Genomic DNA, 19,516 nt, shown 5'->3' on the forward strand with positions numbered 1-19,516 from the left:
TCACCCCAAGGCTATCTCTGGTTCAGGCAGGAACCTCTCCTTATTCTTTGGTCATTGAGTCCCATTCTGTCACACATGGAGGTGACATTTTCCCTTCCTGATTTACTTCCTACATCCCCTTGGCTCCCATTCTGCATGGATAGTTAAGAAGGAATTTCCACATTAACATGAATCAATCCATTACTTTCTTTATTTCCCACGTCCTCTCCCAAAATGACGCTGCTTTTTTTCTTGCCCATGATCAAAAGTTTCTAGGAAATCAGACACTGAAATAGATCACTGTTGTATGCCTTACAGAATTAAACACAATTACATTTTCTTGGAACGTTAACTGGGATTACTGAACCAGTAAGGCTTTCTGGAATATAACAGAAATCCAAGAGGTTGTGGGGACCATTAGTGTTGCTTTCTTCTAAATGAAAACCCTTCTGCAAGTCTGGCCTTTCCTCCTGATGCCTGGCCCAGAACTGTTGATCAGCCTATACGAAGAACCACCGTCTGAGCACGGCTGACATCCAGGGTAGTCTTGTAGCAACTGGACATTTTCCATCTATAAAATAGGAATTTGGGCTTTGAACTAGCCTTTTCATTTTGTTTCGTTTCGTTTCTCTTAGGGTTTTATTTATTTGACAGAGAGAGAGAGAGCACAAGCAGGGGTGGGGGCAGAAGGAGAGGGAGAAGCAGACTCCCTGCTGAGCTGGGAGCCAGACCCCAGACTCCTGAGAGCATGACCTGACCTGAAGGCAGATGCTTAACCAATTGAGCCTCCCAGGTGCCCCTAGCCATTTCTTTTTGTTTTTTTATTCTGTCCCTTCCAAGGGCAGGTTTAGTAAATCCCTAGCCAAAGGCCTAGCCAGTCACCACCTCTAAGTCCCCACCTCACCCCTAGGGAGCAGCACTCCATCAGGCCCAAAATTTTTCTGAAAAGCTTAGAGCAGCAGCCTTGGAAGCTCTGTTGTTTGCCCTGGGAGGAGTGGGAGAGAACCAGGTCATCATGAGAAGCAGAGCTGGACCTGCTTGGAGTCGCCCAGCAACTCGTCCTTCTTGGGGCTTTTGTTTCAGCTCCCTTCCTCCCGAGGTTGACTCCCTGGATGGTGGCGGTGGCTGTCATCTTGATGGTCCTAGGATTTCTGACAGTTGGGTCCATAGTTTGCACTTGGAGACTCTACAAGGAAAGATCCAGACAAAGAAAGGACGAATTCAGCTCTAAGGGTAAGTCACAGGCTGCTTGTCAGGCGTGCTACCAAGTGGGGTTGGACCCAAGTCCTTTGGGATGGCTGCCAATGGGAAGATACTCGATTCCAGAATTCTGAGAGTCGAGGGAGGGGGGATTATAAGGCACCTGAAGCCACTGATACCCAATATGAAGATCTGGGGTGTAGAAGGAGTCAAAAGCAATGCTAACTGAGATATCAGACTGCTGTTTCCTCACTGCCCACCCCCCTGCAGCCAGACTCTCTCCTCACTTCTAACTCAGTTTCCCAGTAAAGATGAAAGATCTGATCTCAAGCCAGTAGGAACTTCCTGCACATTTCTTAGGAAAAAAAACCATAATCCTTGTTCCTCATTTATTGATAAAGTCTCAGTAATCCTGAACTGACCTTTTGCTCCTTTGTGTGTCCCTCACACCAGTTTTCTCCCCTCCCTCATGTCTGCTTTCAAAGGTCATTAAGGTATTTTTGTTTGTTTTCCAGAGAAACTCCTGGAAGAGCTCAGTAAGTTCTCTCTTCTTGTCATGAATTCAACAACAAGGTGTTCTCTCCCCTGTTAGGAAATCCGTCACTGACTCTCTGTCTTTCATTGCAGGATGGAAAAAGGCTACGGTGCATGCAGGTCAGTGGCTCTGAACTTCTCAGACTTCTCAAGGGCTCTGAGGCTCTATCCCCCAGGGATTCAAAGTCCTGTCATACTTGGAAATAAAAACACTAACCCATTGTTGTGGTGAGGATAGATAGGGAAAAGATGATGGCGAACGGCCTCCACATTTTCCTTGAGGCACGTAGAAGGCCTTTGGAAGACATTTAGAAGACAAGCCCCTCTGACAGGGACCCATTAGGCATTGGTGACAGTCAGCTCACACATGACGGGTGACAGGAGGAGGCCAAACAGCTCTCCTCCTGAGGGGGCCTGACAGCTTCTCGAACAGTCCTCTATTTCTTTTTGGAGAAGAAAGAATAAGTCTTGTAGCACCTGACGCTCACTGATGCTGAGACTTGTTCTCTCTCTCTCTAGTGGATGTGACTCTGGATCCAGACACTGCCCACCCCCACCTCTTTTTGTATGAGGATTCCAGATCTGTCCGGCTGGAAGATTCACGTCAGGAGCTGCCTGAGAAACCAGAGAGATTTGACTCCTGGCCTTGCGTTTTGGGTCGTGAGACCTTCACGTCAGGGCAACACTTCTGGGAGGTGGAAGTGGGAGACAGGGCTGACTGGGCAGTCGGGGTGTGCAGGGAGAATGTGGTGAAGAAAGGGTTTGACCCCATGACTCCAGAGAATGGGTTCTGGGCTGTGGAGTTGTATGGGAACAGGTACTGGGCCCTCACCCCGCTGCGGACCCCTCTCCCCCTGGCAGGGCCCCCCCGTCGGGTTGGGATTTTCCTGGACTATGAAGCAGGTGACGTCTCCTTCTACAGTATGACCAATGGGTCCCATATCTATACTTTCTCCAATGCCTCCTTCTCTGGCCCCCTCCGGCCTTTCTTCTGCCTGTGGTCCTGTGGCAAAAAGCCCCTGACCATCTGCCCGGTCACTGATGGGCCTGAGAGAGTCACCGTAGTTGCTGATGCCAAGGCCTTTGTAGTGAGTACGAACGTTTACTAAATAAAGTATAATAAATAAATGAATAAATAAATAATATGTAGTAAGTGCAAACCCCTACTAAATGAAAAACAGGAACAAACTGCAAACTAACCACATAGCAAGTAAGCCTAGACCATATGCGTGTAGTGATAAGATTAGCGCGGAGTAACAAGTTGTAAATATTTTAACTTGTGCGAAATATCGTAGACCAAAACATGTTTACAACATGTGTATGTTTTTGGTGTGTAAGCATAAGAAATATAAGTGATGTAATATGTTTATGAAGGAGACTTAGCACAGTATATAAAGAGGCATCGGGTTGGACTGAGGTGAAGCGAGTTCCCTGTCGGGAGAACATCATCGTCGGTGTTACTGACACCCCGACAGTTTCGTTGCCGACCACTCGCTGGTTCTCAGTCTCAACACGGTGACCTCTCTGTCTAGATTGTGAGGCGACGTCTCCTTCTCCGTGACAACGTCAGCAGACCGTGACCGGGCCACGATAGTGGTGCGGACCTCGTCCCAATAAAGATCAAGTGAGTTACATCATATCCATCTCTCTATCTCTTCTTTACACGTTGCGACCTCCTGGCGGGACGCAGGGGTTTTGCTCGCGACAGTTGGCGTAGTCGGCAGCCGTGGCCAGTCAGCACGCAACTGGTTCCCAGTTGGAGTAGTCGGCGGTCGTAGTCGGAGTCACGGGAGGAGTTGATGAGATCGGCAGCTGAGGCCACAACCCCCGATGCAACGACACACCCGGCGGAGACAACTGCGTAAGCCCCTAAGGACAACCCAGAGAATCCTCCAGAACGCAAGGAAAACGGGAGAGCTGATCCTAAAACTTTTGAAGGAAGAGGACAGAGACCACCGACACAGGTCTACTACCTTGGACCTCCCCAATCTACCAGACCGCCTACCATTGCAGAAGTCTGGAGGGCCAGACTTCATCCCACTGGACAGCGACGAGGAAGACGACTGAACCAGGTTGGCAACCCCCACCCCAAACTAACTAACGGGAGGACGCAAGGCAAAGGGGAAGGGTGACACCCTCGCGTGGGCCGTGAGCTCCGGCACGCGAAAAGGACGCCACAGACCCTGGGGAACGCACCCGCCTATTTCAGGCGAGCCCCAGCCCAGCGAAAATAGATGAGGGGGTGGTTACTAAACAAGCTCGAGCACAGCATCCATAACGACCTTAATCAAATTGAACATAAACTACATGGTAGCTACTTAAATTGGAGTTGGTTTCGATTTCAATACAAATTAAAACTTAGACTGGCACAATGTTTACTAAAATGAAAAGAGCCTTTGCAAGACTGTCAGTCAGGGAGGACTGGAGAGAACTTAAACCTCAATCTCCATGGAGAAATATAGAGAAAGTTGTACAAGATAAATTTCCCGAGTGCAGGAAAGGTACTAAACTTAATGATTTATTAATTGACCCAGAAAAGGTGCAGCCATTATTGGAAACGCCACACCGAAAAGAGGTGCCAGCAATTTTATGCAAAGTCAGCGATGACGTAAACAATGACAGGCTCAAAGGCAAAAGACTAGTCAGAGAAGCCATCGGTAAATCAAAAAACCTCTTCCTGCAGATGGCTCTTGCAGAAGCTTACCAAGATAGCGGTAATAATATGGCCCAATGTAACCCGGTTACAATAATCAAAATATCAACCCCTATGAGAACGCCAGGTGAAGGAGTCCAGATAAGGGACATAGAAACCAGAGAGTATAGTAGACAAGAACTGACATCCTTGAGAAATGATTGCGCACAAAACGGCCTTAATGACGCCAAATGGCTATTAAAATTATGGAACAAAGGGATGTATGGCATAAGACTCTCGAATCAGGAAATGAAAAATCTTAACCTATCAATAGACCAACCAAATGTAGCGGAGGCACTACAATTTTATTTAGAAACAGAAAACACTGTCAGGACAGTTTTTGAATGGATAGCCATGGCATGGATACAGGCATTCCCAGTTTTAGATGGAGAGCACCGGAAGAAGGTATTAAGGTCATTAGGAAACTTTGCCTATTAGAAATAATCTATTATGGCGATTTAACCAGTCATCCAGGCAGATTCCAACTAACAGCATCAATGAAAAAAGCTTTTATTAGAGGCGGACCCGATAACATGACACTGGCTCTCAATGCAATTATGGCAAGAATGAACACAGGACATGACATAATAGAATACTTGAGGAATATGAGGGATATCAAACAAACCCTTAAATTATCTAGGCCGTGGCCTAAACAGTCTCCTAGCAATAAAACCTGGAACAGTACAGGACAACCTACTGAGCGAATGCCTCGCAGCCCAATACAATGGGCCAATATTAGGTGGCAAAATGAGGGGCCTAATGCAAAAAATGACATAGGGGCTCCCCCGTCTGGCCAACGAGGGAGACTCAGGGGGCCCAACAAGAGGCCGGAAGGGCCACAGAGATATTTTCGCCCAAGAGAACCACAGAAAGATCCCTACCCAGGAGTCCCTCAAAGACGATTTTATCTCAAAAAACCAATACAGAATGTCTACCAAGACAGGAGACGCCAGACACAGTCAGGGCAAACAGGGATAAGCCGCCTTCGCGATCGCAACCAATCTTTGCCTTTACAGCGAAAACCCTTCTACAGAAGGACATAAGACCATATATACAGCTAACAGGCAGCCTCCATGGAAGTAAATTCCATGATTCATTCTCAATAGCTACCGGTAGTAAAATCATGTTAGTACGTAGTACGCCCAGAAATAGTACCTATCAGTGAAGATACTTATAAACACTATACAGCAGTTTGCATAAAAGGACAAGAAATAACGGGTTATAAAACATACATGTCTTTGTATATATACGATATATACGATAAGGAAGTAAGCATAGATATAGTTATATGCGCACATGCCCCTTGTAATATATTAGGTATAAGAGAAATCATAAAAAATCTTTGGAGACTGGATACCATTGAAAAGACTTAAAACCATCAAAATGGATCCAGATGAACCCGAACGTATATGCTTGACTATAGAAGAATTAACAACTGTGAAAGTAGAGCCCATAGTTTTACCTAAGATTAAACCATGTTTCACACCACAATACCCCATTAAAGGGGGGAAACAGGAAATTACTGATACCATCTCAGACCTATTAAAGAGAGGAATTATCGAATATACACAAAACTTTAACAGCCCAGTATGGCCTGTTAAGAAGCCCAATGGAAAATGGAGAGTAATGGTAGATTATAAAAATATCAATAAGAATTCCCCTAAGATGCCAGGCCAACTACCAGACATAGAAAATATAACTAAAGAAATTACAGATTGCAAGCCAAAATGGATGGTCACTATCGATCTGAGTGACATGTTCTTTGCTATACCCCTACATCCAGATAGCAGAGAGATTACCACATTTACATGGGAAGCCAAACAATATCAATTCACAAGAGTCCCACAAGGATACAAAAACAGTCCGATTATTGCCCATAGTGTTATCCAGCAAACAATTCCATGGAACAAGAGTCCAGAGAACACTAAGGTCCTAACATATGTGGACAATATCATTATTCTAGGAAAGGAGGAAAAAGAACTAAAACTAGCTACGGATATACTCATTGATGCATTATGCAACAATGGATGGACCATTAATATGGACAAAGTCCAGGGACCATCCCATCAGGTAAAATTTTTAGGGATTATATGGACGACAGAAGGCCCCAGTATTCCCGATTCGGTAATTAACATTATTAATAATATACCAGAGCCCACTAATAAAACCGAGGCACAACACCTGCTAGGATTATTTGGATATTGGAGGAAACATATCCCCTATATGCAAGCTATCCTCACACCCATCTATAAAATAACTAGGAAAGCAGCAGATTTTAAATGGACAAGTGTAGAACAAAGGGCATTTCAGATTGCCAAAAATATGATGCTACTCCACAAAAACCTCTTTGTACCGCAGGATGGAGGTACTATTGTTATCGATATCCTGTGTCATATGAACTACATATGTTGGGGAACCTACTCCAAGAGAGAGGGTACCCTGAAACCTATCGGATTTGCATGTAAATGTTTCCCATATTCTGAGAATAAGTACTCCCTGTTTGAGAAATATGTATATGCGTATTTTATAGCATACACGAACCTACAATTTGAAATTGGCGACAAACACACGATCATTAGATCACCTATACAGATCCTTCCTTGGCTTAAAATGGACGACGTAATCATAAAACTATTGGTGGGAAAAAAACCCACCAATCCAAAAATCAACCCAATTACCAAATTTTACAGACACTTTTGGATGTATAAAATGACCCCCTTCGGGTATGTTAAAACATGTCCCTCAGGGAGTCAGGGGGTGGAATGTAGTGAGTACGAACCTTTAATAAATAAAGTGTAATAAATAAATGAATAAATAAATAAGTAATATGTAGTAAGTGCAAACCCCTACTAAATGAAAAACAGGAACAAGCTGCAAACTAACCACATAGCAAGTAAGCCTAGACCACATGCGTGTAGTGATAAGATTAGCGCGGAGTAACAAGTTGTAAATATTTTAACTTGTGCGAAATATCGTAGACCAAAACATGTTTACAACGTGTGTGTGTTTTTGGTGTGTAAGCATAAGAAAAATAAGTGATGTAATGTGCTTATGAAGGAGACTTAGCACAGTATATAAAGAGGCATCGGGTTGGACTGAGGTGAAGCGAGTTCCCTGTCGGGAGGACATCATCGCCGGTGTTACCGACGCCTCGACAGCTTCGTTGCCGACCACTGGCTGGTTCTCAGTCTCAACTTCTGCGATGACCTCTCTGTCTAGATTGTGAGGCGACGTCTCCTTCTCCGTGACAACATCAGTGGACCGTGACCGGGCCACGATAGTGGTGCAGACCTCATCCCAATAAAGATCAAGTGAGTTACATCATATCCATCTCTCTCTCTCTTCTTTACACATTGCGACCCCCTGGCGGGACGCAAGGGTTTTGCTCGTGACAGTCTTCACTAAGGAGATCCCACTGTCCCCCATTGGGGAGGACTCGGCCTCTGGGGATACCCTCCATTCTAAACTAACCCCCCCCCCAGCCCAGCCAAAGGGCACCTTAAGGAATATCCCAGCCCAACTGCTTTCTTTTGTCCTAAGCCCTCCCCTCTGTCCCCCCGACACACCAGCTGCCAGGTCCACCCAGGCCCTGTTTCTCCCTGTTGGGTAGGAATCATTTGGTCTTGGGGAGGTAGTGTTGTTGCTGCTAGAGAGTGTGGTGTCTAGGGCCTTCCTCCTCTGTTTCTGTGCTGATACTTGGGGCAGGGAGGTGACTCCAAAGCTGCTTCTAGCATTCTCCTATTCCCAGAGACCAAATCCTGTAGGGAGAGAGAACTCAGCGATCAAGATGGGGTTAGACTGGCATGGGCTTATGACAGAAACATCTGAGTCTCCAGAATAGGGATGTGTAGAGGAACAGGTTTTAGGCAAGCAGGGAACTCAACAGGTTCTGGGAAGATAAGATTCAAGGCTGAAATCCCATAAAAGAACTTGGGGGGACATCACAATGGAGGACTGTGAGGGGAACCCAGGCCAATGATGAACACCTGGCTGGCTTCTAGACTTTCTGGGCCTGTATGTCCAGCTGTCAAAGACACGTCCTGGAGAGTAGAGGAAACTGGCCCTACTAGTGTGGGATCTGAGCCATTGGTTTGGGGGCCTGGGAGGGGATGAAATGATCAAGGCTGGGGGCCAGACTGAAACTCTGATCCAGGAGAAAACTCCAGATGAAACCCAGTCTGGGTGGCTGGACTTGCCCCTGCTCCTGTTGTCCTGTCTGCCTCAGCCGGCCTGTTTCCCCCTGACCCCAGGGGTCCTTCCAACCTCACTCCGCAGACCCCACACAAGTTTCCAGCTCTCTTCCTCTTTTTATATAGAATCTCTCCATCCCAGAGCTTCTCCAGGACCCTTCTCAGTGACATCACCTCTTTATCCGCTCGGGCCTTGGGACCTCTCAGCCCTCCACCCTGCCTCTGGGTTAAACCCCCAAACGCACCTTCAGTTCACTCCCCCCACCAGCCTCCACTCCCCCCGCCCTTCATCTCCAGGTCTGTGTGTCCCCAGGTCTGCTCCTCCCCAGGACCCAGATGCTGCTCCATCCCTGGGTGGGCCCAGCTAGGCTAGGCACACTCGCTCAGTCTGCATTTTCCTGGCTACGCATGGCTTGTCATCCTCACGGACTGCAGATTTTTCCAGGCTCACACCTTCCATTTCCAGAATTTTTTTTTCCAGTTTCCAGAGTAGATGTTGCCCACAGTCTTAAGCTAATAAATAAGTATGCTGATTGCTGAAGGCGGCATCTGCAACTTTTCTTTAACCCGACAAGTGGAAGTGACATAAAAACAGGAAAGCAGCTGCGTGGGAATGCAGCTGGCTGACCACTGGGGGTCTGTGTGTCTAAGACTCCCCTGCAGGCCCGGTTGAAGGGGTGTGTTTGGGTGGGAAGGGGGGGTTGGGGGGAACCCCATTTCTCCTAGAAAGGTAGCCGGACTCCTGGTGTAGGTGAGTGAGGCTACCTCTTCAAATGTTAACAATACTTTTCCAGAAGGAGGCAATATTGGGGAAATTTTAAATGGTAATACCTTGTAATTAGAAAACAAAACAAAACAAAAAAAACCTTGGTGATCTTTAGAAAGCCCTTGTCCGAGGATTCCTGTTTGAAGAGCCTTAGAAGTTACCAAGGTGACATCCGTTGGCTTGGGAGAGTCTTAGGTGTGAAGAAGTCAGGAGAAGAACAAAGCAACTAAGTGGGCCACCTTTAACTTGGCCCAAGGGCCTGCACCCGGAGAACCAGATAGAAAGGGCCTCTTCCTCCGTCATTTCATGGATCCCAACACCCAGTGTCCTCTTTCCCATGCCCCTGCCTCTAACATGTCTCAGCTGACCCTGTCTACCCCATGCCACCCCTCCCCCACGGTCCCCCTGGGAGAAAAACATTATTTATCTAGCTTTAAGTGTTCATTTGTGCTCACATTATTCTTTTAGAAAGTCAAAGAAAAACAAAGTCCAAGATTTCTTTAAAAATACTTAAGAACCTCCGGCAGTTGCTCTGGTGATGAAACGTATAATGTGGAACCTGAAATGTACACGTGAAATCACCCAGAACAGACGGGACTGCCCCAAGAACCCCGCTCTGAGAACAGAAAGACGATCACAGGTTTTAATAATCTCTGTGACTCCTCTCCCCTTCCCACTTGACCTCCCCCAAATCCATGATTTCTTTGAACATTTAAGGAAAATGGCCACCAGACAAGAGTACTGAGCTGACAGTAGATTCGTTGGAAACATTTGTGTCCCTTTCCATCTCTTCCCACCTCCCCCAGGTCTATCCTTTGCATGAGACACTAATGAGGAAGAACTTACCTGATGAGACTTGAGGCTCTCTTTCCAGCTGGCACCAGCTACCAGCGCCTAGAGGAAATGATCAGTGTTGGTTCCCAATTTTCTAAGAGACGACAGTGGTCATTGCTGGGCTTCTAAAACTCAGAAAGTTTATCTGCATCCTTGAGAGAGATATTTGTCTTCAGAAAATGCTTACATACCATCTCCTCCCATATAACCACTCCAATAATCGGATTCTAACCTTCTCTACAGATTGTTTTCATTTTTTCCTCCCCGAGAGGTTGGGTTCTGGCTTTTCAGGTACCGGGGAGCACCTTCCTTCGGGGATAGTCACCATGGCTATATGCAGTGAGCCACGTGCAGACATGGCGGCACAGGTGGGCGCGCACACACGGAGCCCACGCGCATCCCTTGCGAGCATCCCTTGCAGGAGCGCTTTGAGCTCCTGCACTCTGATTCACACCTGTTGGGCCCAGAGCCCTGTAGCACAGAGACCTGAACACTTCTGAATGCGGCTCTTCCACCTTGCCCTTAAAAGAAAGATTCACCCTAAAATAATGATCTCAAACTTGGGTGCATACGAACATCCCCTAGGGGTGGAGGGAAATCTTACCAAATGCCATTCCCAGGTGGCACTATCCACAGGCTTTCCCGTTTCACCTCCTGCGGATGGCAGAGCGGAGCGTCGGTGAAGAGCTACAAGGTTATTGTGCTTTAAGCGGGTGCCTCGCACACCTGGGCACGGCTGGGAATTACGCGGAGCGCCTGCTAGCCGCGCGCGGCTGGACTCTCCCCGTGGCGTCCGATTCGGTAGGTCGGGATGGGCCTGGGAATTTGCCTTTAATTGGTTCCCTGGGGGTGCAGATTTGGTGCATAATTGAAGAGGCGAAGCACTGGAGTCCTTCCACGGAATTTAGACGTAGCCGTGAAGCGCCCCGGAAAGCACGTTCTCGGGTGGACAGAGGCGAGACGACGGGTCTAAAATCCGCCTGGCGGTCAGCGGACTAGTTCGAGCTTTGTCTGAAACTCGCGCTTCGGGTCGGTGCTCTTCTGGGCACAGGGTGCTGACCGTGACGCCGGGCGAGAAAACCCGAAGCGGGTCCCGCCTGACCTTAGGTACTTTCGGAAAGTGGCTGCAGGAGACGCCTGGTGTCAAGGGCGCCCCCCGCCGGGTCTACGAGATACAGAAACGACTCGCTTTTTGTTTCCTTTGGGAACTATTGCAGTAAAACGCCCGTACAGCAACGCCCGCAGATCCTCATGCAGAGAGCTAAATGCACTCAGAACGAGACGCCGGACCAGCCGGTTCCCGGGGTGGGGGTCGGGGGCTGGGGGGCTAAGCACCGGCTGGGCGGTTTACAGGAGAGGCTGGGGAGTCTGCGAGCACCTGCGGGCCCGGCCTCCGCCGCACTCCCCGGCAGCGACCTGGCGCCTCCTGGGACAGCGTGTGCACTCCGGCATCGCGGGGGCTTTCACTATCTCACTAGCCTGCGGCCGAGAGGATGGAGAGTGCCCTGCCCGCACCCGGCCCGCCCCCCTCCGGGGGCCCGAATCCGAGGTTGCACGGCGGGTGCCCATCGGCCACCCGGCAACTGAGCGCCCCGGGCGGATCTCCAAGGCGTACTTTCGGTCACTCTTTCACCGGAGTTCTCGCGTCTTGAGGAAAGGGAATAGTGTTTCTGCAGACCCAGAAATAAATTTGGAGCAGCAGACACACCAGCAGGGTCAGGATGGCCGAGCGGTCTAAGGCGCTGCGTTCAGGTCGCAGTCTCCCCTGGAGGCGTGGGTTCGAATCCCACTCCTGACAAACTGCCGTTTTTCAGTGAACGTATCCCACCACCTTTTCCTATATTCTCCACGTGGAATAATCAGTTTTTAAAAATTTCTTATCATCGCTCTAGAATTAAGCACTCTGTACCTGGAAGACATTTAAAGACTAATAATTTTCATCTCATCTCCTCTTTCTTACATTCAAGAAATTGAAGGAATGTCAACTCCTAAATTACACTGATCTTTCCAGGGCCCCTCTTTTGTTTTGTTTACTTATAGATTTCTTTTTAATACCCTTTTCTCAATCTCACTTCCTATCTCCCACCCCCATAAGAAATTACTGGAGAAAGGTCATCTTTTTCTTTCTAAACGTGTTTGCAGAACATATACTTTTGCTTTTAGCTCTCCCGTTTTTAATTCACATAAATGACGCTGTTACATGTATCCCATTCTATTTTTACTTTATTCCTGCCCTACTAGGGTGTTAGGTTTGTTTATGTTGCTAGACCAATCGCTTTTAATTGCTACACAGAGATGGGCAAGGGTGTCTTTGCCTACTCACACAGGGATGACTCCCAAATTGGGCCCCACGCCTGGTCACCACAGAAAAGGGCGCCATCAGTGAACATCTTCTACATACTCCATTGTGAAGCTTTCCTTGACATACAGTGGGAGCCAAGGGCAGGTCATGAGGGCCTGGCAGTTTGCAAAATTTGCACTTCATAACAGGATCCAGGACCCAGGGAATGTGATTTAGAAAGACAGAAATTCGTGTTTAGTGACATCTTCAGAAATATCCCTCAGGTTCAAGTTTCCTGATGTCCAGCCTGTTTATCTTAAGCATTAATAGCTAGTTACAAATATTAGCAAACAATGTTTCTATTTTGAACTCCAAACTTGAGGATATTATTATTCTTACATGATTTATTGCCAAGCCACAAGTAATGAAAAATCTCAGGTAACTAGAATCTTCTCCTCACCTTTCCTTTTTTAAAAAGAAATCCAATCTAATGCCTGCTTACAAAGATGGAAAACAGGGTGAATCTGTTTTATGATCGCTGATATTCAGAATCATTCAGCCTTCTCCTAAATTCCTCAAAATTCACAGAAGCGTCCATACATACACTGAAAGAAAAGTGAATTGGTATTTCATAGAAAGATTGTCATCAGTAAGGTTAGAAAGGAACAACCAAACAAGGTTTCCTCTTAGTTGCCTAGGTGGCCACAAGTTCAGTCCATTTCTGCCCATTTCGAGTCCACACTTGGGCCTCGGCAGCATATGACAGAGGAGGAAATGGCAAATACGTGCAAAGAGAAGCGTTTAGAGATATCTGGAGGCCCAGCAGGTTGGTTCAATGCTATTGAGGCTACATGGGCTTACCCCTGACTCTGCCACTTCTGAGCTGTATGACCTTCCAGGCTAGTGACTTTGTACCCCCGTACCTTGGTGCCTCCTCTTAAAGTAGGGGAAATAATGGAACCTTCCTTTGTAAGGATGCAGTGGGCATTGCATGACTTAGCATATATCGAGTGCTTGGCAAATACCAAATGCCTGGAAAAGAATAAACACCAGATAAATGCTACCTTTTCCCCCGACAGGGTATCTGCTATCTCTGGGGCCGGTGTGGAACTCTGGAGATCCAGAGACAGCCCTTGCCCCAGGACATAGACAGGTTGGCGATAAAGTCAGATAAAAAGCAAGTAGAGGAGTGTTGCTATCCAGGGTCAAATGGGAAACACAGTCCCTTCTTTCTCCATCTCCTCCCAGGAGAACCATAGCAGTCCAGCTAGAGACTCGACTTACTTCACAACCGGTAAATTCAAAAGCCACCCTTCCTGCTTTGGTAACACATGGTCTGTTTGAAAACGAAACAAAAACCCACGAAGCAAAAACAAAACAAAAACCCATGAAGCAAAAACAAAATAAAACAAAAACAAAAACCCCATGAAGTACATGATACTTCTCAGCTGTCAGGTCAAGTGCATCTGGGGTCTTCATGAGGCCACACATGGTGAGGATACTCAAAGGCCTTTGGTCATGTCCACACAAAGAAGAGTTTGAGGTGCAGACACACCTTCTCCCCTCATTGCTTCCACTTTGTAACCTCTGGTCACATGTCATTTCCTTTGCCTGGAGCACTTTGTCTATGTCTTCTCCCCAGCCTGCAGAAGTTGGTTAGAATTCTCACCCGGAATATTCCATTGCTTCAGTAACCAGTGCCCTTACCTCAATGGTGCAGATCTACTGAGGGCCTCTGGGCAGGAAGCATCCCAGGAAAGGCATTCCTGGACCCTGATGGATCCAGAGAGTGAAGCTTAAGTCAGATTCAGTAATAGTCATGGTCTAGTGTTGACTTCTACCTGGTGACTCAGCTGTCCTCTGCATTTGATAGACGTCTGTACTCGAGACCTGGAAGAAAGGCTTTCGTGATTAAAGGATGGGAGGATGTAGTGAAAAAATGCCTTTCCATTGCTGTGTGATGCCTATAAAGAAAAGTGGGAGTTAAGTGGCAGAGTGCGTGGAGCAATTCTCCATAAGAATAGAGTTGTTTCCTGAACTAGTCCTCAGAGTCCTGGGACATTTTGTTTCTACAGATAGGACAAGAGATCATAGTCAACCCTTGACCATCTACATAAAATAATGTGCTCTGAAGGTAAAAGCCAGCTGGTGGAACTTTCTGCACGGGGTGGTGGGGAGCTTGCTGGTGGGAGATGAGCAAGAGAGTTTCTAACAGCTACAGTGAGGTTCCATTTTTCTTGATTTGGTTTCTGTAGGGCCCTGGCTGCGAGTAGAACTCCAGACTACTTTTCCACTTCCCTTTTTTTTCCCCTTCCCTCTTGGAGAGTTTGGGAGTAGGCGCCTCAGTTCTTCTGGACTTCCTCAAATCAGCCTGGAAGCTGCCATTTTCAGGTCTGCTTGTTCTAGGGGGCTAGCCACTCTGATAATATAATCAAGTAGATGCTTGTCCCTGAAGACTTCTTTTCTGAAATCTTGATGACAAATATGTGTTCCTGTTTGATTTTCCCATCCGAAAAACTCCGGGCACAAAACCACCTTTTAAATTACTTACTTATGTTATGCGGCTGGGTTTTAGTGGCTGCCAACAACACATTTATCAATCACGGCTGAGGTTGGCCTTTCTAAAAATACCGCCTGCAGATTGGGAGTGTGCATTTGGAATTCCCTTAGGAAAGAGAATAGAATGACCTGAGATGATGCTGTTGCTTGTAGTTTAAACTTGGTGATTTTGCGTGCTGCTTTCCCCTGTTCCTTTAGTAATGTGCTAAAATGTATTACATGCGAAATAAAGATGTTGACATCAAGAAAGATAGAAATTCTTTCTCCCTAAAAGAACGCAACTTCATCTTATACTTTCTCTTTGCAAACAGTCAAAACGCCCACCCTTTGATCCGTATAAAACGCTTGAGTTAAATTCCGTAGGGGAATTTACCCTAATATTACACTAGGATAGATCGTCCTCTTCCTTGAGGGTGGGAAAACCACAAAAGGCCCCGCTGGGATTCGAACCCAGGATCTCCTGTTTACTAGACAGGCGCTTTAACCAGCTAAGCCACGGAGCCAGCACGACTCTTTGGGTTCAAATCAACAGTGAAAAGGAATGATCTTTGTTTTTCTTGGGTGCATTTCTGGATTTTTTTCACCATTGAGGGTCGGGAGTAGCCCAGATGCTTCTCCAGACCCTAAAGATGAAGCAGTTCCCGCTTCGCCCCGGGAAGACCTAAGAAACCGCGCGGCTACAGGAAAACTGAGTCCGCTTCCGGCGGCGCCAGAGGCGTCTAGTCCCAGAAAGTGCGGGGAGGGCGGTTCTCCTGCCTCCGAGCGGAGTGTGACCTGCGGCCCCAGGCGGGAAACGCGCTCTGCTCACCCCGGAACACTCCCAGCACCGAGAATTGGTCCCTCGGGAAGCGAGCTCTCGGTCCTATAGTTCAGTGTTTAATTAAAAGTCCAGTCATTCCTAACCCCATTTTTTTCCGTAAAATTGGGTTTCACCTGCTTGTTTCTTGCTTATAATGTTGACTAACGGAATTCTAGAGTCACACCTTAAAAATACAAGACTTCATATTTAAAACCCAGTCTTAGACAGAAAGGAGCGACCCCCTCTCCTCTGCAACTAGAGAGGGAGAGAAGCTTTCTAGTCCCAAAAACTTGTCCAAAGGATCTGTTTGATAAGGTGTCAAATTGAGAGCATTCACAAGAATTTCTATATTGTCATGGGGACTTGTGTATTTGTAACTGTTCCCAGTTTCTTCTATTCTCTGTAAAATAAATCTGTCCTTGGGAGTGAAATTTGAACAGAGTGCATCAGTGAAACTCCCAAGATTTTACAAATCATGGAGCCATAACTGTGAAAGTAACCTCCCCAGTGAAATTATGATTGGCTATGTTGCCTGAAATTTATTGTCATGGTGATAATTCTAAAATCCACATTTCAGTTTTTCTACCCTGTATCAACATTTGAAGGATTTTGCTGTCACACTCTAAAAGACAGCAGTTGGCACTTAACCTCCACCTACATGCATGATGGGGAGTGAGGGTCTGAGTGTGAAAACGTGACTCTACTACTAGATTTCTTATTTCAGTAAAACAGACAAAGTCTCTGAACCAGTTTGAGACTCCATGAAGTAAGCACCTATTTCTTTAATATTATAAGATTAACCATCATGTTATTATTAGCGTGCCTGGAGTCAGTATAATCACAAACTGCACAGTCACTTCTCCAACAGATTTGACCTAACTGTGGCAGGCAGAAAGATGATAGAACCAACAGTATTTTGTTTGGGTTTTTCCTTTGGTGAGCAGCTGTCAAAATGTGCACAGCAATTCTTGGAAGTCAGCTGTGTAACAAGCCAGACACAAATCTTGGGGGGGGGGGGGACTAAGACTTAGAACTTAGAGCAGTCATTTCCAGAAATCTGGGTGTGAATTCTACCTTCTACTCAATTCCCAGTGTGACTAGCAAAGACCATGGAAGGGACTCTCACATTGGCTCTCTTGAACACATCTGAAATTGAAGAAGGTGCAGATCTCCATGTCATAGACTGCTGACAACAGGTGAGCGGCAGATAGTGACATTTTCCATACACTTGAGAGAGAAACCCGAAGGACAGTGTACTGAGACACAGAGGACAGAGAGGAGTCCAGCACCTGATGTGCTCGCTCGGCTAGGCTATGCTATCCAGTTATTCAACTGAACACTAATCTACAGATTGCTACAAAGCTATTTTGTAAATACGGCTAATATCTACAATTAGTTGACCATAATATATATAATATAATATAATATAATATAATATAATATAATATATAATACTATAATATCTACAGTTAGTTGACAGTAATATGGGTGAGCCTACCAGCTGAACCAATTATTATTTCCAACAGTTGAAAGGCTTTGAAAAAAAAATGGAAATTTTCCTGAGGAAAAAGAAATTCGGTTTCAAGATTGTCGCATCAGATCCTGCCTGACATTTTCTAAAGTACAGGCCCTCCCAGCAGAGTTCAGACTTGCCAGTCCTAGAAATACTTCTTCATTCATTCATATTCTTGTACTAGTTTTGTTTTTTCTGGACTCTGTTTCTCTGACTGGTACAGCCGCTGAAGAAAAGACTGGAAACTAGAAACTGGAACTTTCAGAAAAGAAGGCACGGGAGAAAGCTCTCCAAAAACGAATGAAAGCTTGCCTCCGTTCATGTCGGGTTGTGAACCTGAGAGAGGTTTGAAGCAGCAGGAGAAGCTTTCAAAATCTGCACAACAAAGGGAGGTGTTTGTAGACACTGAGGAGAGAGTAAATGTGGACAGGGCCTCCAGTTCTCTGAGCTGAAGCCCATTTTAGTGGTGCAAGATGGAATCAATGGCTCCAGTGACACCTTGGGATCTGCTCTGTCCATGCTGGGTATGTGATTAGCATAAAATAGGACCAAGAATCACCTGTTTGCTTCATTTCTGAAAATTCAAGCATCATTGTTCATGTTTCCAAACTTCTTTTTAGAAATCTCCTTTTGCTTCTGATAGGGAGGGGATAGTCTCTGAACTGGGTTGGGAAAATACATTTTTATCTGGACTAACTTGTTACTGAAATTATGGGTTTTCTTCACTATGAATGTAGGCAACAGATCACGGTTGTATTTCAGACTTTTTGACTTTATCACTTTCAGAAATCACATATTTTACATCAAAGTACAGTTGTTACAAATTGCTTTAAATACCATTTATGCTCATGAGTGCTTTGAAATTACAGTATTTATTAGGCCTCCTGCTGTATATTGTCATTTCGTGCATTAATAAAGGAGCACAAGTATTACCATATCATACATTTTTTAATATTTTAATAACATATTCCAATACAATTGATTGCCCTTTGACATCTTCTTTATTTATCTTTTTTCGTTATATTTAAAAGTTATTTTGTGAGGCAGCCCATTGCCGCCAAAGTGCCCTAGGGGTACAGTACAACACCTCGTCAGAAGTCCTCTGCTCTACTGTCCTGGGGAAATTCCTTAGTAGATAGACTTTAATGTTATGCAGTAAGAGCAGCAACCTGTATGATCTTCCTAAGGGCTGCTGACATCTTATGAGTTGAAAACAACTATTTTCTAAACTCATCGCGTTATGTCCTCAATATCGGGCAGTTTCACTCGGTCGGTTAACAGCCCTCAGCATGTTCGCAGCGCTCCCCCAGGCATGGAGATAACAATTACTTCTCCGAAATACAGAGAGGCCCAGTTCGCACACGGAAGAGATGCTTCTGTGCTTGCTGAGAAAGCGAACGCGTGAGGGCATGCATGTGCGTGCGGGCCGATGCTGCTTCCCTAGCCTTCCCGGTTTGCCTTCAGGGGCTTATCGTGCTTGTTTTACTTAGGTAATGCTTCACGGTCGTAAGCCTCGCGAAGGGCAGGGATCGTATCTCTTTTCTCCTCGGATCGGCTTCTAGCGCCTCGAACCGCAGGTAACACAAGCTGGTGAGCGAACGCGTGGATGCGGGGGGGGGCGCGGGCAGAGAGCACGCGGCCGCTGGGGCGTGAGCAGGCGGCTGCAGGGGACCCGCCGGGCGCGCAGCCTGGGCAGCGGGAAGCGCGACCCTAGCGCGAGCGCGCCTCGCCGGGACCCGCCGGCGCCTGCGTCCTCACGAAGGCGGACAGGCGCCCCCACATTCCCGCGCGGGCCAGTGGCGCAATGGATAACGCGTCTGACTACGGATCAGAAGATTCCAGGTTCGACTCCTGGCTGGCTCGGGGCGCGCGGTTCTCTTTTACTCCTCTCCTCTGCGCACACCGCCGAGGTCTATGGAGTCCGAAAATTGGGGCGAAGGGAGGTTTACCTGCAAGTTCTCCGCGGCAAGAAGCCGGCGCCTTTAGCACAGCTGGGGTCGTCACCCTCTGTCGAGCCGGGGCCGCGTCGCTTAGGTGCGCGCGGAATGTGCACGGTGCCAGGGCATGCCCATTGCGGTCGAGTTTCATAAAGATTGAGGACCCTATTGTTTTCCTTCAACTGGTCATTTTCAGAATAAATGGGTAAAGATTTGGTTTTAGGTTTGTACA

General features: G+C 46.7%; 1 protein-coding gene, 3 non-coding genes and 1 pseudogene across 4 annotated transcripts in view; 3 read left to right on the forward strand and 2 right to left on the reverse strand.

Moving 5' to 3' along the window:
* The window catches only part of LOC132017671 (butyrophilin subfamily 1 member A1-like), a 34,884-nt gene extending 27,173 nt beyond the window's left edge, over positions 1 to 7,711 (forward strand). Inside the window, exons 6-10 of the mRNA XM_059399605.1 lie at positions 1,063 to 1,212; positions 1,695 to 1,715; positions 1,807 to 1,833; positions 2,233 to 3,785; positions 7,625 to 7,711. Coding sequence (XP_059255588.1) covers positions 1,063 to 1,212; positions 1,695 to 1,715; positions 1,807 to 1,833; positions 2,233 to 2,822 — 788 coding nt within the window. The 3' untranslated portion in view covers positions 2,823 to 3,785; positions 7,625 to 7,711. The remainder of the gene's footprint in view (positions 1 to 1,062; positions 1,213 to 1,694; positions 1,716 to 1,806; positions 1,834 to 2,232; positions 3,786 to 7,624) is intronic.
* On the reverse strand, positions 397 to 904 carry LOC132018482 (small ribosomal subunit protein eS27-like; annotated as a pseudogene).
* Positions 7,712 to 11,910: 4,199 nt separating the features above from the next.
* TRNAL-CAG (transfer RNA leucine (anticodon CAG)) lies at positions 11,911 to 11,993 on the forward strand. The gene has a single exon. It is a non-coding gene; the product is annotated as a tRNA-Leu (tRNA).
* Positions 11,994 to 15,464: 3,471 nt separating this feature from the next.
* Positions 15,465 to 15,538, reverse strand: TRNAT-AGU (transfer RNA threonine (anticodon AGU)). Its single transcript has one exon. It is a non-coding gene; the product is annotated as a tRNA-Thr (tRNA).
* A 3,599-nt stretch (positions 15,539 to 19,137) lies between these two features.
* On the forward strand, positions 19,138 to 19,210 carry TRNAR-ACG (transfer RNA arginine (anticodon ACG)). The gene has a single exon. It is a non-coding gene; the product is annotated as a tRNA-Arg (tRNA).
* The last annotated feature ends 306 nt before the right edge of the window (positions 19,211 to 19,516 follow it).

This window comes from Mustela nigripes, chromosome 5 (genome assembly GCF_022355385.1).
Source record: "Mustela nigripes isolate SB6536 chromosome 5, MUSNIG.SB6536, whole genome shotgun sequence".
Lineage (NCBI taxonomy): Eukaryota > Metazoa > Chordata > Mammalia > Carnivora > Mustelidae > Mustela > Mustela nigripes.